Source organism: Zeugodacus cucurbitae, chromosome 6 (genome assembly GCF_028554725.1).
Source record: "Zeugodacus cucurbitae isolate PBARC_wt_2022May chromosome 6, idZeuCucr1.2, whole genome shotgun sequence".
Classification (NCBI taxonomy): Eukaryota; Metazoa; Arthropoda; class Insecta; order Diptera; family Tephritidae; genus Zeugodacus; species Zeugodacus cucurbitae.
Genome location: NC_071671.1, coordinates 50,056,979 through 50,081,984, shown reverse-complemented (window position 1 = coordinate 50,081,984; position 25,006 = coordinate 50,056,979). Strand labels below are relative to the sequence as shown.

The 25,006-nt window shown below is 30.5% G+C and overlaps 2 protein-coding genes across 6 annotated transcripts in view; one reads left to right on the top strand and one right to left on the bottom strand.

Moving 5' to 3' along the window:
- The window catches only part of LOC105217359 (uncharacterized), a 28,319-nt gene extending 8,525 nt beyond the window's left edge, over nucleotides 1-19,794 (top strand). For 2 of the 3 annotated variants that reach the window (XM_011192315.3, XM_011192314.3), the window contains 4 exons: nucleotides 16,968-17,792; nucleotides 17,866-18,013; nucleotides 18,075-18,227; nucleotides 18,649-19,794. In XM_011192315.3, coding sequence (XP_011190617.1) covers nucleotides 17,038-17,792; nucleotides 17,866-18,013; nucleotides 18,075-18,227; nucleotides 18,649-18,765 — 1,173 coding nt within the window. In that variant the 5' untranslated portion in view covers nucleotides 16,968-17,037 and the 3' untranslated portion in view covers nucleotides 18,766-19,794. Of the gene's footprint in view, nucleotides 1-9,168; nucleotides 9,586-16,967; nucleotides 17,793-17,865; nucleotides 18,014-18,074; nucleotides 18,228-18,648 lie in introns of those variants that run through there. The other variant, XM_011192313.3, reaches the window with a different exon arrangement.
- The window catches only part of LOC105217363 (uncharacterized), a 57,251-nt gene extending 32,261 nt beyond the window's left edge, over nucleotides 1-24,990 (bottom strand). Inside the window, exons 1-6 of one of the 3 annotated variants that reach the window (XM_011192319.3) lie at nucleotides 24,314-24,990; nucleotides 23,881-24,252; nucleotides 23,735-23,824; nucleotides 23,322-23,669; nucleotides 22,271-23,258; nucleotides 19,473-22,195 (exon numbers count right to left, since the gene is read on the bottom strand). In XM_011192319.3, the coding sequence (XP_011190621.2) occupies nucleotides 22,152-22,195; nucleotides 22,271-23,258; nucleotides 23,322-23,669; nucleotides 23,735-23,824; nucleotides 23,881-24,252; nucleotides 24,314-24,832 (2,361 nt within the window). In that variant the 5' untranslated portion in view covers nucleotides 24,833-24,990 and the 3' untranslated portion in view covers nucleotides 19,473-22,151. Of the gene's footprint in view, nucleotides 1-19,472; nucleotides 22,196-22,270; nucleotides 23,259-23,321; nucleotides 23,670-23,734; nucleotides 23,825-23,880; nucleotides 24,253-24,313 lie in introns of those variants that run through there. The other 2 variants (XM_011192320.3, XM_054234018.1) reach the window with 2 other exon arrangements.
- Between the last annotated feature and the right edge of the window lie 16 nt (nucleotides 24,991-25,006).

Genomic DNA, 25,006 nt, shown 5'->3' with positions numbered 1-25,006 from the left:
TGTGAAGAGTTGCTTGGATACTCAATTAAAATCAATTAAGTGGGAAGAACGAAAAAAATGGTATTTACCACTTGAAAATTCAAGCACTTAAAACACGAGCATATTCGCACTTACAAACAAATTAAATGTGATAATTCGATATATATACATATGTATGTATATATGTCCGAATTTTTAACTGAACATGACGACTTTATTTTCGATGTTCACTTTTTATAATTGAGTACTTATTTTTGGACTCTTTTACTTTTTATACCCACACCTACAATGCAATGTCTTTTGTGGGTTCCTTTTTTACAGGGTTTAATGAGATTAAGAGAAGTTTAATATTATTGTGGCTCGAACAAAAGAAATACATTTATCACACAAAATTTGTGTGGCTTACAAACGGAATAATCATAAACAAAGGACGGTTAATGTCATGCGAAAGAAAGTAATCCCACCTGCTTTGTGTATATAGGCATCTGAATATGTATAAAAAATGAAAAAAAATTCATGAAATATGACAAACCATGTTAAATAAATTAAATCAAAAGAATTAAAAGTTTACAACGGATCTCTAGGTTTACTACTCAGATCTAGTCAAGGTACAGAGGTTAGGTTTGAACTTTTATAAGATCTTAGCTATACTGACGGTATACTTGCACTAACTTTTGAAAACATTTTTTTTTTGTTTAATTTCAACATCACCCTCTACTAATTTCGTGGGCTCGTCTCTGAATTCATTTAAGCACACTAATTGTTTGTAAAGTGTACATACATACCATCTACAATACTCACACATACATTTATATTTGTGCATAATCATCTAAATGTTAATTACGTTAAATACTCTAGACCCCACTTATGACAATTTACAGTTTTGTCATGACCTTGTTAATTATTTGTGAAAATTGTGTGAATATAAACAAAGAAATGTACATACATATGTATATATTTCACCTTTTGTGCCACAATGGCACAACAATTTTTTATATAAATTATTATTTTATTATATAATATATTATTTTATATATTTAAATATATTAAGATTTTCATAATTTTATCTTCTGCACACATTTTTCAATAAAAATAATTTAAAAAATTTCAATTGAAAATTGCTTTTAGTTGATGCCGACATCACACTTGTACACGCGATGTGATGTCATATAATGTCATATGATGTGACGTTTAAGGAATGTGACATGTGATGTAGGGATAATACATATCATATATGTACATGACGCAATGCAAAGTTCTGTGTTATAACTTATTAGCGTTGTGACATCATGTGATATGATGTAATGACATATGATGTCCTATGACGTGATGTGTTACAATTTGATATAATGACACTTCGATTAGAGAACCATACATATAGCAGGCAGAGGATGTGTAACGTACTTTGTACACCTCAGTACATCACGTAATAATGTAGTCTACTAAATATAATAAACTTCAGCTTAGTTTTAGTCAATTACGCTTACAAGTCAATTAGTTTCAATTAAATATTTAATTATATAATCTTGATGAATATTCATATAAAATATATTGCACATTAAAAAGAAGCAAAATATAGATACTATAGATACATATACAACAATAAAATTGTTTCCTTGGAACATTTTTTAACTCTTAAAAGCAAACAACTGGTCACCAAAGGGACATTTTCAAAAATAGTATTTTAGAAGTTTTCAGTGTCGGTTTTCAGAAATCGGTTGATGCAATTGATTATGTAAGCGACTGATTTTTTTAAATAATTGTGAACGACGATAAATTCAGCGGAGCTTAGAAGATAAGTAAATAATATGAAAGCTGTTGATTTCTCATGGCAAAGCTAAGTTTAAGAATAAAAGTCAGGCTTCAAGAATATTTTTTTAGATTTCTGCAATTAATAATATTTTGCTTCAAGTGATTAAAACTGATTTATTAGATTTGTATTGTCTATTATAATTAATACAAAAAGCATTCAAAATCTATAGATGACTCCGCAACTCCTTGAAAATTACAGAATGGAAATCTTGTTCAGTTGTTCAGTCAAGTCAAGTTTAAATGGTTATGTATACTAACATAACCATTTAATGTATACTTGAGAAGGATTCAACCTTCCGGAAGAAGTTCTTCATTGTTTGTTAAAATACGAATGTTGTTTTAAAGATATCCAATACTATATGCTCACTTAATTTTGCTAAGATATGTCACGTATTAACCAATACATATATGCGGAATAAAGCCCACCGTGCTTTTTAAAAACCTGTAATTAGGTATATGGGAGCTAGGAGATGTTGTGACCCGATTTTAATAATTTTTGGAACAAAGACGCACTATTGGAAGAAAACAATTTCCTCTGAATTACATTAAATTATCTGAGAGATTTACCCAGATTTTCGGTTAAAATTTAACCTAGAATAACCTGAATTCAACATGTTCGATATCTGGGGCCTTGAAAAGTTATAGTCCGTTTTCGACAATTTTTTCACAAGTGGTGCCACAGATCATATACAGTATTTGTGTAAAGTTTTATTTCGCTATCTTCATTGGTTCCTAATGTATATATTATAAAGTGAAGGATTCAGATGGAATTCAAAATTGAGTTATAAGGAAATTAGTCGTTAACCGTGTTGTCAGGGTGACAAGAAAATATTATATACCAATTTTCATTGAAATCTGTCGAGTAGTTCCTGAGATATGGTTTTTGACCCATAAGTGGGCGATGCCACGCCCATTTTTAATTTTGTAAAAAAATTTGAGTGAAGCTTCCTTCTGCCATTTCTTATGTAAAACTTGGTTCCGCCCATCATCGAACTTAACCTTCTTATGGTGCCAAGGAACACGTATTCCAAGTTTCATTAAGATATCTCAATTTTTACTCAAGTTACAGCTTGCACGGACGGACAGACGGACGGACGGACAGACAGACATCCGGATTTGAACTTTATTCGTCACCCTGATCAATTTGGTATATATAACCCTATATCTAACTCGTTTAGTTTTAGGACTTACAAACAATCGTTATGTGGACAAAACTATAATACTCTCTTAGTACACGATTACTATAACCGTTTTAAGCAGTATTATAGCTACAGAAATAAAATTGCAATTAGCGTGCTAACGCACTTAAAAGTCCAAATTGCAATCACTGCTTTCATCAAAAGAAATTCGCAACTATTCATAATCACTCTCTATGCCAAGCAAACGCAATGAAATGAAAGAAAGAATCACGCAGGCGCAGCTAAACAACTAAGCAATAAGTGCAGTCAACAAGCAAAGCACAGACGATCGTGGCGACCAACAAAAGCGTCCACGCGATATCACGCAGTCACTGCGAGGCTTTGATTGTTTTGGTTTTATTTCATTGAAAGAGTTTACTGTAAAGCAGCGCAACAATGTTGATATTCAAAAATCAAAAGTCGCAAATCCAGCACAAAATAAAACGCACACACACAAAAAGGCAAAAATGGAAATGGAAATGCAAAAAAGCCAAAATGTTGACTACATGCATACATATGTATGTACATAAATTGCGCTGATCACGTTGCAATGCGTGACGATCACGCCGCGATCGGCTGACTCAAGCGCAACAAACTCACCTATTAGTTTTTTTTCATGATTTTTTTCGTTAAATTTTTCTTTTGTTTATATATCTCAGCTGTGTTCCATCAACTAGCGTATATGCGTGGCTCTCTCGCGGGTTTCCCTTTTGTTGTACTTGTACAGCGCGTCAACAAAACGTTTGTAGTTACCACATGCCTGGGTGTGTGTGTTTGTATTTAGTATGTAAATAACACTTCTCTACATACATAAATAGAATGTAATTGTTTGTGACGATCGTTTTGTAAATTTTGCTTGTTTTTGTTCTTTTTTTTTACATTTTTATATATATATTTTATTTTTCGTTTTTATTTCTAATTTCTCATTTTCTCAATTTACCTTTAAGCGCTAAATTCTATTTTGTTTATGTTTTGCCGCTACTAATAGTGTTGCCATACCGGCTGTGCTGCTCTAATATTTGTACTTTGCCGCTCACAATGAGTCAATTGTGCTAATTAAAATAACATACATACATACAAACACCTATTCATAACGGCTATGTTTAATATATGCAAATATAATTAGTGTTCTAGTTGCTAAATGCGGCCTTTGTAAATGCTATGCACTCGCTAACCCTGAGAAGCAGCATCACCCACAACAAACAATAATAACAACAACAATAAAAAAATAAAAAAAATATACACACATGCATATGATTTGAATTTGCAATTTTAAATTTAAGAAAAAAATGCAACGAGTTCCAAAGTACACAAGTTTGCGTATAAAAACACATATCTATAATTAAACGACTATAAACACACATACATACATATACATATGTATGCAAATATATTATATTAGATTTGTTAGCTATGGTTGGCATGCGCTGGCGGTGTGCTTTAGCCGGCTACGTGAGCAAAGTATTGCTCACGCGATCACTAGCCCTCAACGTCATCAGCATAAAAACAACAACAACAGTAGCAACGACAAAATGTCTATGGTCTCTAACAAAGTCGTTGGCAATAGTAGACATTGAACCAAAAAAAAAAAAAAAAAAAACAAAAATATTTAAAAATATCACTATTACTTTTGAATTGTCGGGCGAATGCTTGGTGCGTGTCCAGTTTGCCAATAAGCGGTTAAATTAAAATGCTCTCAATTTCTGTTGGCGTGGGGTTGGTTAAATTTGAAAAATATATATAAATAAAATAAAATAGACTGTGTCTAGTACTTCGAGCCATCAATTACTTGTGTGCTGATTAGTACTTTTTTTTTGGTTGGGCTATAATTATGGTTTTTGGCAGTTGCCATAGGCAAGTGTGCTGTTGCTGCTTGGAACCACACGCTCGTATATGCATCATTAGAAAAGTATTAAAATAGCGATGGTATCAGCAATAAGTCAAAAATGAAATTTTATTTTAAAGAAAGAAAATTAGTTACTCAAAAGAATCAGATCAGCAGATTTATAATAAGAAGATGCAGTATGAAATTATTGTCTAAGGTTTGGATAATATAAAATCCTGTCATATCCTATTCAAAGTTTATTACACCAAGCTTGACCTTTAGGATACAGATTAAATAAGAAACAAACGGTAAAATTACGGAAAATTGTCCTATATTACCGGTAGTTCCTCAGCAGGGTTCATAAAATTTCATGCGCTTTGTATGCATTGTTCTTGTATCAACGTAAAAAGTTAAAACAGGAATAATTCAATTTAGAAAGCACGCTTTGAAAGAACATATAAATCTGTATTATATATTAAGAACCTGTTTGTCTTTGAAGAATTATATTTTTGTCTTGTCTTGTTCGGTGTGGGTTGGTACATATGAAGCTATGGGGGGCACTTGTCGTATCAGACAAGAAAAAACGTCTTGACTAATTCGTCCATGGCGAAACTTATCATAGCAAAGACTCGAACTTTGCAAAAGCACTTTTCTTATGAGAATATGTTTGTTAATGTGCTGTTAATGTTAATGTGTGTGGGTTGAGCCTAACCTGTTAGTTCTGATTTTGAACTATAATACTTTCTAGGTTTGCTGAAAAATGCTTATTGTTTGCTCACGGTTGCGAATATTGTTGGCATTAAAATCTAAAATCATAGAATCTACTTTCTATTAGCGGTCTTATCATAGCAAAGACTCGAACTTTGCAAGAGTACTTTTCTTATGACAATATGTTTGTTAATGGCTTTGTGATAGCTTTTTTCAGAAAAAAAAACTATTTGGTGTGTCTTAGTGTCCAAGGTATTTCATCACTTGATGGATAACCATCCTCTATTATCCTCTCTACAAAAATGTATACCAGGCAGGCTGACAAGTTAGAACGGGTTTATAAAAGAAAACCACTAAAATTTTATACACATGTATGTTGTATAGTTAGACCTAATCTTTAGAAAAACAGTGCATACATTTCACAGCTCGTTGTGGTGTTTGAAAGAAAAAATTTCTTCATAAATGTTATCCGGGCTCTGATCCAAATGAAGTAACCACTCTTAAGAGGTTAGCTAAATTCAGTACGAGACAATCCGATATACATAAGTCCTAAAACTGTGTAAATCAGCGTATATCTAAACGAGTCAAGACTCTAAAGATATCAAAGCGTAATGTTGGACAATTCGTTTATGAATAACTAGGCCTCTGAAGCGACTCAAATCAATGAAACTAATGACAAAAAATGTAATGGGATTTGCGGGTGTAACCCACAGAGACTTTTCATTTTCTCAAAATTTAAAAGAATGGTTTGACAAAAAATCTGTACCTCGGTCTATTACATCTATACAAAAATGAAATCGAAAAATTTATAGGTCGTTATAATCGGTACATCGCCCATGTTGAATAACAAAATATACTTTAGTTAACAAATTTACACCGTGCCTATTATTTGAAGTAACTCTACTTGCTTTGACCTTTTGTTGGAGTCGACAGCCACTTTAGTAACACATTTGGCATCTCTTCCAATACTTCCTGGTCGTAAACCTTCTTACTACAATACGTACGTAGCTTGGGAATTTAAAAACCAACCGTTGTTTTAAGAAACCTTTTTGTTTTGCATAAAAAAAATAATTCTCGATCATTAGAATTATACATGTACATATGTATATATTTGTTTGCATGTACGAGTAGGTAAAGCTAATTTCCATAAATAATATGGATAGTTAAACATTTATAGCCTCAAATAATTGATTTCGATGTCTGATTATTCTCACATTCATAACATGTAAAAAAGCATATAATTGTACATATAATGATAATGTATATATGTACATAAATATGTATATCTATATTTGTAATGACAGTGTATTTATATTGGCAGTGCATAAATATACTAGCAATGTTATCGAAATAAAAATGACTTTCTAAAAATTAAATGACATAAGCAATAGCGAGTAGTAGCACTAACCCTATGTGACTATATCTTACATGCTCGTAATAAGTACCGGTATGCATATATTTACATGACAAGTCTGTATGCAATTGAAGGCATATTTTTTAGACGAATCAAACAGGTTGCATGTTGCTATATTGTAGTTAAATGGTTAATTGATTTATGGTTGCATTGTCTATAAATTGTTTAACCTTTCACTAAATGTTAATTTTTGTGTTCGAAAACCCAGTTGGGAAGTTGAATAATAGTTGTATGAGAAAGCGGTAATCCGGTATGTCAGAATCTGGTAAATTACAATTGGAAATTTTTGAAAATGAACAGTTGAAAAATTATAAGTATATTCATAATACAACTTAATTGTGGGAATTCAACTTTAATATATACAACTTACGTATTGTATCTACGTCACTACCAGAAACAATGAGTTTAAAATTTCAATTAATATAAAAAATTATAATTTAATTTAAAATTAATTTAAAAAAATTGAAAATTTTGCAAAATATTCACGGACAAGTTAGCCTCAGAAATGAGCTTCTAGAGAAGATGAAGAACCACCTAATATATATGTATATAGCCAGCTTCGATTTTCCAAAACTTAGAAAATTTCGAATCGAACAAACAACTCATATAAATAAAAGATATTGGTATACATCGATCAACAACAGAATATATATGTAGTTTATATTAATTTAATGATTCAAGAACTTATGCAGATGGTCTTGCGTTGCTTTTTTGTTATTATCCTTTTAATTTTTTGACAAGAAGGGAACCGAATATTCGGTAATATAAGCCAACCAATCCCCAACACGATTTTCTTTTTAAGGCATTTAGAGAATATTATCTTTGACAAGAAGGGAACCGAATATTTGGTAATATAAGCCAACCAATTCCCAACACGATTTTCATTTTAAGGCATTTAGAGAATATTATGATTAGGGTATTCGACTTTTCGAAATTCCACCAGCATTTTCATCGCTTCAAAATATAGTTTTGAAGGCAGTCAATCTGAAATCGTTTATGTTATGTGTGTTCAAACAAGATAGCTCAGGACCTGGATAACCACTCGACAAAACTATTCTGGAAGAAACCAAAATAATTATTTTTAATTATAATTCATCGCTAATATTCGAATAAGCTCTATTAAAGCAAATGGATAGCAACAGTAATGATTTTAGTATATAATTTAAGCTTCAGCCTATTTTATTCCTGATAAAAATAAGTACTGAAGAGGTATTTTGGTATGAGTTGAATGTATGATGAGAGAAAAATAATTTATTTTCAACACTTTCCCCGCATATGTATGAACATATAAGAGAATATGTATTTAAATATATACATATGTAAATACTAACAACTGAAAAATAATATTATTAGAACTCGTGAACTGCATTGAACTAGTTTTCATAAAACTAGCGTTAATTGTTAGCCAATAGAAAACTAATTTAGGTTCGTAGGCCATTGATCTTATTGTATCAATTTAGTAAGGGCAATTAATATCTAAATAAGTTAAGTTGGAAAAAAATTTACAATCAAACAAATCATGAATTTGTATTGAACAGTATATCTTTATGTAGGCATTTTTTCTTATGAACAAATTTTTTATATGAAAGAACTACTTCAGAATTAAGTAAAAAGGAAAAAGGAAAAGCGGAATATACCATTAAATATTAGTATAACTGGCATTGCAAACTAGTTGCAGTATAGAATAGAATTGGTATATCAGTGTTGTAAATATATATGCATGTGCAGACAACCGGGAAGACTTACAAAAGAAGACGAGTTGGCTCAAGATCATCCATAGCATGCATGTCTACGTACAATTATAGGCGAGGAGCAGTATTTATTGCAGCACATAAACACACGCCATATACTTCATGGACAAATGTACATATGCGAACATACATACATACATACGTATGTACAATGATTTCATATACAAATACATAAAAAGGCCAATAGATAAATAAATATAAACAAGTACAAGTTCTCGAAAACACACATGGAAAAAAGCAAAAGGTAACAAAACAAAAAAAGGCAAGCAAAAAAGTCAAACAAGCGCATGTGTATGCGGCGTGGAAGGTAGAAGTACTTACAAATGCTTCCATATACAAGTCGCATACTCGTACATACAATACAACTGGGCATGCTTATAAGTTTGCACGTCTTTCCACAAACACATACATATGTAGATAAAAGTACACACATACATAGCGCCGATGTATGACGAGTTCGCCACCGCGGTACTGCCACACTCCACATTTGTGGCTCTCATAAGCGCAAGCAAGTTTCAGTTGTACGGTATTACTACGCCTGAAAACATCAGCCTAAATTGGCGCTCTCAAATTATAGACATTAAAAATTATTATAACAAAGTGTTAAAACAAAGTCCTTTAGCTTTATTATCCTGAAAGGACATCCACAATAAAAGCATACATACATACAAACATAAAAAGACATAGGCATATAAAGTGAAGTGCCAGTGAAAAGCAAATCTTATCTAATGCACAGCAGAATTACAAGACCACAAAGCGTGTTTATGCAAATTAACAATACTTTCCTTTAGTTAATTGAAAGGGTTAAATTACGTGTTTTTATAGTGATTAAATTTTTTTTAAGTAAAAGTGTAAAAAAAAAATTATATACAATATGCCGGTTGATATATGCAGTCGCCCCACATTCACTCTAGAGCCGTATGTATTTTTTGTATTCTTATATTAATGTGTATATAATTAGTGATTAAAGAGTTACTTATTTTAGTTATTTTAATTGGAAAAAAATATTATAAATATTATAAATATTTAAAAAATATTTTTTAAAATAATTAAAACAAAAATATCAAAATTCTTTGAAAAAAAAAAAATATTTTACTAAAAGGAGTGTATCTAATAACCAGAAAAAATTTTACACACAAATTCGCATGTTGAAATTAAATGTAATACATTTAAAGTACAGATTTTATTCAAAAGCATGCAAACATATGCATTTTTTAATATTTAAACTTATATAAACTGGAGTAAGAAATTTATTTTCCACTAATAATTTAATTTTATTATTGCAAAAAAACACAAAATAAATACTCTTTTAAATATAAACTATAATTAATATTTTTAAATTATATTCGAAAAGTTTTTATTTTTAATTTTTAAATCAAAATTCCACTTTCAATATTCTAAAAATTAAATTAATAAAGACAAAATGAAATAAATTAAAAAATAAAAGCAAAATAAAAAATAGAAGAGAGCTAAAAATTATTAAAAATATAAATATATATGAAATTCCACTGAAAATTATTTTCAATATTAGTTAGGATTAGAAAGAATGAAAAAATAAAACACAAAAAATAATTATATCAAAAGAAAAAAAAATTAAATAAAAAGAAAACTAAAAAATAAAATTAAAATTAAATAAAAAGAAAAAGAAAACTAAAAAAAATATTATAACTACTAAATTTATGTTTTAAATTTTTTTTTTCAAAATTTAAAATTATTTCAAAATTCTATTTTTACTGAAAATTATGTTCAATATTCTTAAGAGTTTGAAAAAATTAAAATAATAAAAATAAAATAAAATAAAAAATAAAAATAAAAATCAAAAAAGAAAAAAATAGATATTAAAACTATTAAAAATATACATTTTTTTCAATTATAATTTTTATTGTAAATTATTTATTTATTTTTATTTTATTTTAAATTATATTTTTTATTTTTTAATCTCAATAATTTCATTTCTTTTAAAGATAATTATACATACCTACATAAGTACATATGTAAATAAAAATGTTATAATAAATTTTCGATTTTTTTTTAATATAATTTGATTTTAAACCCTTAACAATGAAAAATCGAAATCTGCTTGTCATTGACGAGCTGACTTTAATAGGTTATTATTTTAATGAGCATTTTTTGCACACCAATCAAAGTGTGCGCATGCGCCATGAATAAAAATTACCCATTAAAATGTCTTATAAAGAATATTAGAAAGAATAATGGCTTTAAGGCAAGCTGACAAACTAATGGCTCAGAAAGAATAATGGAAGAGAAGTAGAATAATAAAAAAATGACTCATACTACCATAAACTACTGACATTTTACAACACTTAATGTCAGCGTTTTCAAAGACTTTGCATTTTTTGCAATGTCCATTTCTTATAATTCTCTTTAGACACTGTCATTGTGATTATTGTGTACGAGGGTAAAGTTCATATAATGGCACTGCTAATTTTCTTAATTGATTATAAATTAGCGCATAAATGTTAGGGTGGTCGATAATTAGAATACAATTTTAATTAAAAGAAGACAACATTTTTTATTTAAATACTAATAGGTACTTTCTCTAAGAATCGTATAATAATATTTATGTTAAATCTATTGAGAGATTTTCTTTGTCAGAGTTTTTTGAGGGCTCCGAAATGTAGGCAACATATTCTGTAACATTTTTGTTAAACAGATTTTAAAATAAAAAAAAATCATGAAATACGATAAAAGTTTTTTTCTGAAAAACAATTGCCAATCCGTATCAAAAATATATTTCTCTTCATCGTAGTATTATTTTACACAATAAATATGTATGTCAAAGCAAAGGTTTCTTCTTGTCAATTAGAATTGTTTATTTGTTTTCATATTTTTTGTATGCCATTACAATTATGTCTGTCACGAGTCAATTGTAATTAATTTAATATGTTTATGAGCAAGCATGAAATTGAATAAAGAACAATTAGAAATAATAAATATGTTTACTGCCGCGATCAGTGCTCATTGATCACCTTGAATTACATACTCGTACATACCTACACGGTACTTGTACAAACATAAATAGATAGATATGTAAATGCAAATAATCAGGAAGAAATGAAAAAACAAATATTGCAATATGCAATTTAATATTGGCAAAGACTCGCTAATACTCGTTTTAAGTATGTAAGTACATATAATGCGATAACTCGTAATTAACGAGTGCATAGATAACAGAATGTCATTAAATCTAATAAGTCCCATGAGAGTGGTATGCAAAAAAAAACTGAAAACCAAAAATCGCACTCGGTAAAATGTACTTAATTAAATATTGTTATATATTGCTCTATTGACAAAGAAAAATAAAAAAAACCGATTTGCTGACGCAAATGTCAACGGTTTAGTGCAAATTTTCATTAATTCCAACTCATCAAAACATTAATGCATGTTCATCCCTGTGAAGTGTGCACGAGAGGGTGGGATATTGGGATATTACAGATAAGAGCGGGCTCATAAAAATAAAAATAGAACCAGACTAGAATTTTTCAGATAAACGCCGATTGCATTAGTAGCAAAGTCATATAATATAATTTTCGGAATGACTGATTGTGTGATCAGCCGCTCGAAGTGTGGTTGTGCATACACATATATATGTATAGCTATATATAGCATTTTGTAAGCCCATGGCTAGACACATTTATATTTATGGCTTAACTGCTATTAGACGCTGATAAAACACTTCTGGCTAAGAATAGTATTTTTGCTAAGAATAGAAATGCCTATTCAACTTAATCGGGTCTACTTATAAACAAAATCACCTTTCAATTATTTAGTTGAATTAGACAATTATGAATTATGTAAGAATACCGGTCACAGTGAAATACAATAAAGATGATCATATGCTTGAACTATATTTACTATTAAGCTGGAAGAGCTATGGATATTAAAATATATAAAAATATTTTTTAAATGAAGTACATATAATTAAAAAAAGCGATACAATAAAAATATATAAATAATAATAAAAGAAATAATTTTAAATGAATTATCAATAAATTAATATGTAAAAAATACTTAAATTTTATAAAAAAATAGAATAAAACAATTTATATAATTCAGTATGTATTTCATTTTTTTAATTGAATTTCATATAATTTTAATAACAAATTATTTTTTTTTTTTTAAATTTAAAATAAAATAAAATAAAATAGAATAAATAGAATAAAATAGAATAAAATAAAATGAAATAAAATAAAATAAAATAGAATAAAATAAAATAGAATAAATAGAATAAAATAAAATAAATTAAAATAAAAATAATAAATGATAATTACATAAATAATAAATAAACTAAAACTTAATTAAATTGAAAAAAAAAAATTAGTAATGATGAAATACATAAAATTATATTTCAGATAAAAATATGGTATTAAAATAAAAATGAATTATAAACGATAATAATAAAATAATACTATAATTTAAAAAAAAAATATATATATACTAAACCGTTATTATTAAAAGGTCAATTTAATATATTTAAGAGTTGAATATGCAGAAAAAATTATTTATAAATGAATTTAAAAAATAAGCCCATTCGCTAATTCGCTCTGAAATAATAAAGAGTTCTTTTTGTACAAATAACCAAACATTATTCTCTTATGTGCATATATTACTTATGTAAATTTGTATGTATCCATAGAACATGTATGTCTGTACATATGTATAATTACATTGCGCATATGGCGTTCTATAAAAACAAAATGACTTCATAAATTACACAAGCATTTCCAAAAAATAGAAATAAAATAAAAGCGACTCTTGTTGCAAGCTCCAGAAAAATCTATATTTAATGGCATACAGAGCAATTACACATATTATACAAATCTAAATATGTATGTACATTAATAGTACATGATAGCAGCAAATGCTTTTAGAAGCACAATTCTTCGTAATTCGTACCAGATGGTAACAATCCACATAAACAATTTTCCGAATGCAAATGAGAAACTTATCGCGACTCTAATTATGCAAGTACATATTTATTCTTTAAATATGCCATATTAGCTTATTTAAGTTTTTTGTTTTGTTTTGTTTGTGAATCGATTTTTGTTTACCTAAAAAAAAAAAAACAAAAACCAAAAAGGCAATGAGTAAACAAAATGAGCAGCCGGCAGCCACATGAAACGCGTGCACTTATACACCTACTTGCGTTGTGTTTGTGTGTGTATATTTATTCGTACCGACTTTTAAATACATAATAATATTCTTGTGTTGTTATCGAAACACTTAAAAATGCGCAACTTTTCAAGTGTTTACTCATGTGTGTTTGTGTGTGTGTGGGTGGTGTTGTTGGTATTTATTAAATCTTCTAGAGGCATTTTTTCGGCATGTTTTCATACTCATTCTAAACAGATGACAACAAACCACTTTTGCAGGGCACTCATACGCAACGTGACACATATTTACGTACGTTTGTATTTATTCATCTGATAAATGAATGGCAATCATGTGTGTGGCTGCAATGGACTTGAGATATTGCCTTCTTTTCATTATCAAAGTAATTATCGTTAAAATTTTCATTTTCATGACGAGTTTTATTGCCCTATCAATTAGTTGTCACTTGTAATATGATGAATAATAAAAAGTTACAAACATACATATGTACATACATACATATAAGTATAAAAACAAAAGTGGTAAAGTAAATTAAGCACGAGTATTTAGCGACAAACTTCAAATATATGTATATATGTGTGTGTATATACAAAGTAGATACATACTATATGTATACTGCAGATATTCCTGCTACATTTACATACATATGCATGTACATATATAATTGTTTATTATTTCATTTTCAAGTACTTGTTAAATTATTTACGAAAATAGTCGTTTGTAAAATTAGATTAAAAAACCCTTTACGAGCGTTTTGGCCTTCAAAAATGTAGTGGAAATACAAATAAATAGTAGAGAGATAGAATCAACAATAATATTTACGGAAGTTATTTGAAGTATATTTAAATTTACAAACTGTCCATGCACATATGTATAAGAATCTGTTTACAAAAGCACGACATATAAACAAAACAACACGGGAGTATTTTCAAGGAGACATATTTTGCTGCATAAAAGCATTTAAGTGGAAATTCAGATACAAACAATATATTCTAAATAATTTTTTCAATGCAAGTAATCGTGTTTTTTAATTCCACCAAATAAATGTGATATGTCAAAAATATATTCGAAAACAAGTAAGGAAGGGCTAAGTTCGGGTGTAACCGAACATTTTATACTCTCGCAATTTATATATTTAACTTTATTTATATATAATACACAATTTGACCCACATATTCGACATATATATTGTATAAAGTCCATTGAAAGTTGGAAACCATAATATTAGGTTAGAAGCACCGAGGCAAAGTTCTGCACCGATATCTTCACTAGTACTTACTTTATATATTGTAATGTAAACGATTCAGATTGTCTTCAAAGTTCTGGTATATAGGAAGTAGGCGTGGTTGTGAAGCGATTTGGCTAATTTGCACAACATATTATTGGGATGTAAGCAAAGTATTACAAACCAAGTTTCATTGAAATCGGTTGAGTAGTTCCTGAGATATGGTTTTTGACCCATTGTGCAGCTTCCATCTGCCATTTCTTATGTGAAATTTAGTGTTTCTGACGTTTTTCGTTAGTGAGTTAACCCACTTTTTGTAATTTTCAACCTAACCTTATTATCCGATTTCTTTCATTTTTGGACTGTATTAAGAAATAGCTAAAAAAAAAACGACTGTAGAAAGTTTGGTTAATGTAGCTCTATGGATTTGCGAGATATGTACAAAAAAAAATATTTGGGGGCGGGGCCACGCCCACTTCCCCAAAAAAATTACATCCAAATATGCCCCTTCATAGTGCAATACTTCATACCAAATTTTATTTCCATAGCTTTATTTATGGCTTAGTTATGGCACTTTATGTGTTTTTGGTTTTCGCCATTTTGTGGGCGTGGCAGTGGTCCGATTTTGCTCATTTTCAAAAGCAACCTTCCTATGGTGCCAAGAAATAAGTGTGCCAAGTTTCATCAAGATATCTTAATTTTTACTCAAGTTACAGCTTGCACAGACGGACGGACGGACAGACAGACATTCGGATTTGAACTCCACTATTCACCCTGACCACTTTGGTATATATAACCCTATATCTAACTCGTTTAATTTTGGGTGTTACAAACAACCGTTATGTGAACAAAACTATAATACTCTCTTAGCAACTTTGTTGCGAGAGTATAATAAAATAAGATTTAAGAAAATTATATAATTATATTATATGTTTTAATTATTAATAAATAAATTAATATTCGAAACACCACAGAAAATTTTTTTTATAAATTTATCATATCAAATATCATTCTAGTTCATTATTTCGAACTTTTTTATTGTATAATTTTTTTTTTAATATTTTTTAACACAAAATTTTAATTTCTTGAAAATTAAATATTTTATTAGTTATTATTATAAATTCCACAACACCATGTTTGAACCAGATAATAGCATTAATTATATTTCAAACTAATTTTACAGCTTCTTATTATCTTGTAACAGCCATGTTTTATATTTTTTGAGAAACTTTGGTCCAAAATTGATCTCCACCTACCATTTTAGTCGGATTCTACTCAAGAGTATCATATTCGCTATAATAAGTTGCATACATTTAGGCGTTCATATCAGTTTCAGCTCTGCTCTTTGATTCAAAAAATAATTTCCAAGTAAAATAATCTTGAACATTTCAATTAAATTCGAGTCAATATAAGGTGATGTCTCCATAAAGTCATTAAATTATTTGTGAATATTTATACCAGTTGTTTTTCATCACGCTATAACTTTTAGCGAAACGTAAATAATAACTACAGTAAAAATCAATATTTTTTTTATTTTTTCAAAGCTTTCTATATATAGACTAAAATATATTTAATTAAGGATTAAATATTTACTTTGATATTTTTGTTTATTTAAGCTTACTACTAGTAGCATTTTTCGTGATAATATGAAGTAGGATTACCAAGCGGTTTAGTTTATCAAGCAAATGAAGTGTCATGACGATTATATAAAGTACATGGCTGAGAAAATTAATTGGTGATCTTATTGTTTATTATGCAAGTGTTTACTTAATCAATCAGCGTTGGAGAGTCACTTAAGTCAGCTGATTTCTAATTCACGAACAACTAATTATAATACGTTTGTAATATTTGCAAATCCAAAATGATTAGAAAACGTATTGTATTCAACTTAACTTAACTGTATAATTAATAACTTCTATTTCATTTTTCCATTTCATTGCAGTGAGTCCAGCTCTGTAGCCGCATCGACCGTAGATACCTCGTCGCTACCACCCAGAGAGAAGCCACGCAATATGAACAAACTCTGTCGTCAAGTGTCAATTGAGTCACCCGGACCGGTGGTGAAGAATTGTGTCTTCAACTTTTTTGTACCGATCGAAGATACACCACCACAGGGTGCACGCATTAAGATCGTTTATGCCGGTGCGTGCTTTCGCAGACGCGATCGTTCCGCTTCAATTACCAGCATGTCATCGGTATCGTCAGATTTGAGTGATTATTGTCCGACGTTGCCCGCCCAGTCGTCACCTGCACATCAGATGCGTGAAAATCCCGCACATCAAGGCATACGTGAGGGTTCCATTTATGCCGGTTACGAAGTAGCTGGTGTTATTGAGTCGCTCGGCTCCGAAATCACAGATGCCAACAACTATGGCCTACGCATCGGTCAACGTGTGGTCGTCTATCCATTCGATGAGGCACCAGCCGGTTATGCCGAATTAATGGTTGTACCCGATCTCAAATATATAGTACCGATTCCAGATAATTTACCACTGAGTGTTGCTGCACTTTTGCCGACTGGTGCTTTGCTAGCCATGAATGCCGTCTTCAAGGCATACGAAGTGGTAACAGAGTTGTCGAAGAAGCGTCCCGCCGAGGAGGCGAATAAGAAATTTAAGATACTCATTGTCGGCACTGGCGGTTTGGCGTTGTGGGCTGTACGCATAGCAACACATCACTTCGCCTCGACTGGCGCTAACAATTATGTAGACGTTACTGTGGCCAGTCTGCGCGATGAGGGCTTCCGCTTGGCCACAGAGATTGAAAAGTAAGATTTATGATTTTTTCAAAGCAAGGTGTGCCAAATAAACTAAAATAACTATTTTTTTTTTATTCAACAGTGTCAGCGTTGTACAGTGGAATGAGTGTCTCTATGAACCACAGCTGATTGAGCGCACCAAGGATGTGTGCGGTGGCCCAGTGGATGTTGTCATCGATTTCGGTACCACCTCCCGTAGTCTGCATCGTTCAATGCACTGCCTAACTAAGGTAATAGTTTGTAAAATTTCATGATACAACTGTAAATATAGCGTTTTATTGCGATTTTCAGGGTGGCGTTGTGCTTATGAGCGAGGATGTCGCTGAGAAATTGATGCCCAAATTTTCACGTTTGTCAATTGAATATCAGCAAGAGATTATTCCCATATCAAACGGTACAGTGGAACAACTGCACGAGCTAGTACAGTTAGTTGCTACCAAAACGGTAAGTTAAAGGATTTTTTAATAAATACTTTTTAAATTTTTTTGCTGACATTTTTGATCTGTTTTGTTTTGAACTTATGACCCTTAATCGTCAGTTTTTCGTGGTTAAGAATTTTAACTATGTAAAAACACTAGTTACTAACGGTAACGTCAAAATAGGATCATTAATAAAATATTTAGTTCCTAAGATTATATAATATCTATAATTCAAACCTGAATTCTTTCTTCGAAAAATGATCTAACCTCATTTCAATCAAGTTTGCGACGAATAGGTTAAGTAGACCCTGAATATAGAGCTCCTCTATTCATTATAGATATGCTAACGTTGTTTACCATATATATAAGTATATATATTTGTATATACATTTAATAAAGCAACAAAAATCATAATTTATTAATAAAAAACATTCTTATATTTGCAGATCGAACCCATACCACATTCGGTGTTTCCCTGCGAACAAGCAACAGAGGTCGTGCAGAAATTATGCACCTCAGAGATACCCGGTCGTGCCATACTGAAATTTCACGATATCGAATAAATCGCAACTAACACGGAAATGTCACGAGTGTAACGGCGACATCACATGTATTTCTTTCACACCACTCTCCACCCCAAACCGCAAGGAAACTGAGGAAATAGACGCGAGATCCTATGGTGGCATATTAATAATTGTTTAAACACATAACCAAGAGAAATTATTTGTATGTTTATTCTAACAGAGAGCAAACAATTTTAGATTTGAACAAAGAAAAAATCAACAACAAAAACAAATTTATATCCTACATGTAAAGGTAAATATATGTAGCATTGGTTGTCGACTAAAAAGCACGAATATTAAAATTAATATTAATGTAATATTAAGCTTTCGACGAACAATGCAGCATACTATACCCTCATCGTACTATTAACGGTTCATTAATAACAAAAAAACATACATATATACACACCTGCACCACATATTGAGTACATACATACCCAAAAATATGGTATTAACTAAGAACATTTGCATTCATGCCAACACATTGAAAACACACTCAAATGTAAAACACAACAAAAAGCAAAAAGCAAAAAATATTTGAAGTATAAGAACATCTATGTACACGCAAATATGTTTCCCGAAGTCGTAAATCATAAAAATTCAAATAATAGTGACTGAATTCGTTGTAAGCTCAGGGGCCAGCGGCATGAATGCAATACGTACACGCCCACACGCCCACACATACATACATAAATACATTATATATAAGTTATGTGCAAACACAAAGTCACACATTATTAGGAATGTACACAAAATTATGCATATTTGTTGGCTTGTTGTCGCGTTTATTGGAAAAAAGTGTAGTTTTTACTTTTTAAACCAGGAATTTAACCGGAAAAGAATCGACACCACACACACATACATACACAGCCACACACAAATGTAGAAGCGCAGTGTAAGAGCTTTTAGTTACTAAGTTAGTTGCAATAAAACGCTTTCATTAGTGTTGATTTCCTTATTGCTTTAAGCGCAACAAATATTATACATACATACAGACATACATATATATTTCTTAATATTATGTACCAAGTATATGACTTCATTTATTGTGATTATAAAATTAATGCATTATTATTTTATTTTTTTTAATTTCTTCTTTTTTATTATTATTTATTTCATACATATACAAACATGTAAAAACTGTAATTATCTCTTCTCCCCTCTCTCCCTCAACCATAATGTATTAGTATTTTGAATTGGTAATTATATTATTTAGTTATACTTTCAATAATTTTAATTATATAATTACTTGATAATCATTATGTTTTTGTAAATAATTAATTATATATACATATATAAAACTATATATTTATATACATACATACATATACGGATTTATAATTTTAGTTTGTAATTAATTAAAATTTATTCTCAGTGCATCATACTACACAATGAACAAATACATATTAAAAAATAAAAAAAATATAATAAAAATAAATAAATAAAAAAATTTAATAAAAATCCAAATCCTTGTAGCTGTTTCATATTAATTTATTATAAAAAAATACTGTTACTTCTATTATTCAACCGCTTTGTATGATAGTACAAAGCAACAACAATTTGTACTATTTCAAATTAAATATTATTCAAAGTTATCGATTAGCTCGCATAATTTATTGTCATAAGCGGCGGAAATTTTTTTGCAGTGTTGTATGTACAAGAGTTTAAGGTGAAATTTATTAAATAAAAACTATTAAAATCCAAAATGTTTTAGTTTTCTTTAAAAATGCAGAATAAATTCAGATAGATGGAACACTTCAGAGAATTACTGAAAGAAAAATTAAAATTGATGATCCATAACCATAGCCTACCTTTAGGCGGTATGACTTTTAGCTTGGTTAGACAATTTCGAGGAATATGGAAATCAGAATTTACTTATAATTCTGGTATAGACGACTGGTTTACTCCAATAAGAGAAATTAGCTGTTGAACTTTAGAAAAATGTGATTTTACAATAAAAAACGTTAAATCATGATATCCAGAATTGTTCCGGAAAAAATCTCAAAAAATTTAAATTCAATTTATGAACATACTATATTATCAACCGAATTTTAATTAATTTCAAAACCTTTCGGGTCTGAGACTGTCTAAACGATGATAGACGTAGTATTTTCAAAAAAAATTGTCAATAAATTGCATTCGTTAATTGTTGTTGTTATTATTTTAGTGACAGCAAATAATTTGGAAAAATCTTATTGAGGTGATAGTCATTGACCGGATAACAATTCCGAGTATGTTACGGTTACGTAACCGCAATGGCTTTAATCGCTTCTAGAGGGTACTACTTAAAAAATATCATGTAACAATTCTTCAAGACAGAAGAGTTAATGTTGCAGAAGTGATCTAAAACATTCTCAAAGTAGTCACAGCCCAGTTGAAAATCTTCGGCCGACTGTCGTTTGGAAGATGTCTACCTAACTGGAAAATTCAGAACTGGATCATATCATAACCATAACCTCGGCAGAACTCTCCAAAAGGTTTTGGAAAATATTATGCGACCCTACAACAACAACAACATGCACAGATATTAAGTTGAACGATCTAATTGCTTAGGAATCGTGTCTTAAATAAAACATTAGAATTTGATCAGCAAATCACCTTGGAGATCAATATCAAAGCTTACTTTTCGCCCAAAATATATTCCATTAAAGAGTGAGAGAATTTTACTGCACCCAAATATAGTATTGTGTTAACTTACTCCTAACGAGCACAAACGTCTCAAATAAAGAGGAACGAGACGTCTCAAGTATAGAGCAGTCGCGGTAATAAAATGAAAAAATAGGTTAGGTTATGTCAAAGCGATCGAACCAATGCTTGGATTATAATAAAAGTTCATTGTTTATTCATGAAAATCATATCAACTTCGCAATTGGAGAACAGTAATAGTAATCAGAAATGCGAAAAATAATTTCAAATGGTATAAAAGTGTTTCCAGAAATATTTCAATTGTAAAATGTAAAAAATCATAATAATAGCAATTTACTACTAATACTACGTTGAAATATACATATATAACATATTATTATCGGTTTAATAATTGACTATATTCAAATTAAATATAAACTAATTTCAAATGGATGTTCCGTCAACCGTACAGTTGTTTGGTATGTATGATATTTGCTTATAAATATATATATAGATATATAAACTAGTTTCAAAATCGCAGGTAAAAATAGTTATGTAAGTGTCGACGTAGAGGAATGGTGTTGACATAACGCACTAAAAGTCCGGTCTACAAACCAATGTATGCAAGGGTTGTTTCCAGCTCACGTCAGTAAAGCTTATAGCGTCGTCGGTATTAGCTCTATATGTAAACGTAATGTAAATCAACGTCAGTTTGTTTACATTTGGTACATATAGAATATTGTGGACATATTTTAAGCGTATCAAAGTGAACTTTCTAAAATTGAAAATTTCATAAAATCATTTACTACATATAATGCAAGTATATTATATGTATATTTATATAAAAAAAGGTTTTATAATGTTTTTTTTCTGCACTTACCGTTAGCATCGCCGTCATCATCCTCTTCTTCGTCGCTTATTATAATATTCGAAAAATGCTCTTGTTGTTGTTTAGTAGTATGATGCTTTAGTTTTCTATGTGAACTCAAACCCGATATACGATGAAAACGCTTGCCGCACATATTACACTCATATTTCTTTACATCCGAATGCAATTGCTTGTGGCGTAAAAGTCCATGTATATTGGTGAAACCTTTGCCGCAAATATCACAAATTTTATCACGTATATTCAAATGTGAACGTATATGATCGTCCAGTTGACGTTTACGAAAGAAGTCCTTCGGGCACATGGTGCACTTGAAGCGTTTCAAACGTTCGTGCATGATCTTCACATGCTCGGTCATTTGATGTTTAAGGCGAAAACCCTTGCCGCAATGTTCACAAACACTACGATGCTCACCGGTATGCACCAATTTGTGCATTTCCATGTCTCGACGCGTCGCAAAGCCTTTGGCACAAAATGAGCAAAACCATTCGTATTTTTTGGTATGCGCACGCACTTCATGCTCCACTTTCAAAGCTCGGCGTTCAAAACGTTGTTCACAATATTCACATTTATGTGGCAGTTCACCAATATTATGCTCTTTCAAGAGATGTGTTTGTAAGGTGGTATAACTGCGCAATATGCGTTCACAAATTAAACATTGCAAATTGTTATTTGATGTTGGTAAGAAGTTACAGCGCTCCAAGAACTCCTGCTCCAGATTGTTTAGGGTACCGTTTAGTAGCTGCTTACGTTGCAACATATAGTAGTGATGCTTGAGGCGTGAAATCGCGTAATATATCTCTTCATTATTCAATTCAACATTGTATATTTGTTGTAAATTCTTTGCAATTTCGTCGTACGCCTGGCGACGTACATTCAAAACGGAGTAGTTGGGATCGTTTTTGTTCCACAGCACCGGATGCATGGCGCAAAAGTCAATGAAGCCAAGCGTAAAATCATCGATTGTTGTAAATGAGATTTTCTGCAATGCAAAAACAAGTGATTTAATGATTATGTGCAATTTATTTATTAATACATTACTCACACGATGCGTGTAACTACGTTTTGCGAGCATTTCATCCAATTCTGAATCTGCGAGAAATGCGCAACGCTCAAAGTAATATTTACGATTGACATTCAAGGTGTTACGCGTAACCACACATCTCTTATAAAAGCTGTACAAACGTCTTATTTCCGTTGTAATTTTTGCCTCCGTAAGCGGTATGCTGTAGTTAGCGTAAAAATAATCTTTCAACTTATTAATTGCTTGTAAACGCTCTTTTGGATCATTATAGGCTGGATCTTGTGAGTTCCATAGGCAGTGCTGTTCATGGAGGCATTGTATAAAATCTGAGGTAATTTTATTACGCGTCGAAAAGCGGACAAGTGTTTGCTAAAAAAATGTAAATATATAATTAGCTGTTTTAATATGCAAGAGTTAACATACACAATACTTACTGTTTCAATCAATTTACTTTGAAATGCCTCGCCATCTGAAGTGCCATATCCACTTGGTGAGCCTTCGTTGAAATCATTATCATCTATAAACTTGAATTATCAAAAATAATAACACTTAATACAAGCATATCTAATGGAAAAATTACCTTATCATTTTCTTCATGCACGCTTTCAGACTCATCACTTTCTTCTGCATTTACCACGAAATGTGGTTTATTATACGGTTTCAGAAATGAACACATTTCGTAATATTTCTCTTCAATATCTGAGATTTCTATGCCTTCTTCTAACCTGCTCGATATATCACAATATTGCAGATGCAATTGTGTGAGCGATTCCTCTAAGTCATCCATAGATATATGTATATTGTGCGCTGTAAGTGATTTCAACATTTCCCGAAATTTTACTTTATTGGTATTGGTTGAGTTTTTATCCAAAAGCCATAATGTTGGAAAATTTCTATATATTGTGATGAGCAGTGCCGTGACTTCAGAGTCAATTTTTAAATTAATTGAAATCTAGAAATGTAAATATACAAAAATTAAAGTTTTTACTGTAATATAATGGTGGTAATTTTACCTTTAAAATTTTGAGTTCCTCGACTGTAACACTGTTATTACTCAATTGATCGTGTGGATCTTCTAGCGTGTCATTTGAAGAGCAACATGTTGGAGTTGGGCTGCTTTCTCTATTGGAGAGCACAACATCTTCTGTATCCTCTGCGAAGACATTTGCCTCTATTTCATTTTTATTTAGCAAATTATCTTCAACGTCAATAGCATCACTTTTATCATCCAATATAAAAACGCTATTGGGTTCTTCCTTTTCTTTGGCTACTAGGGTTTCGGCCAGATATTCTAAAGAGTTTTCCTCACTATGTTCTCGTGCTGGTGACAGCGTTTCTTCTGTGCATTCGTAAAGCCAGTGTGCCTCATCTTCGATATCATTATGTTGTTGTTTTAAATGTTGCAAAAACGCATCCCAATGCCCATATTTTTTATCACAATGAATACATTTTAATGCAAAGTACTTGTACTGTCTGGTGGCCAAAATATATCCACACGGTTTAAGCTCTGCTAATATATTAGCATTACTCATTATAAACACATTTATACTTAGTAATGAACACTGTGCAAATACTTTATATTTTTTATATGTTTATTAGATTAATTATTTTACAAACATTAATTTTAAACATTCGACGCCTTGAAATACGCGCAATAAAATATTTGTTTCCCACCAAAAGTAGAAAATTGGCGGAACACATCTTCT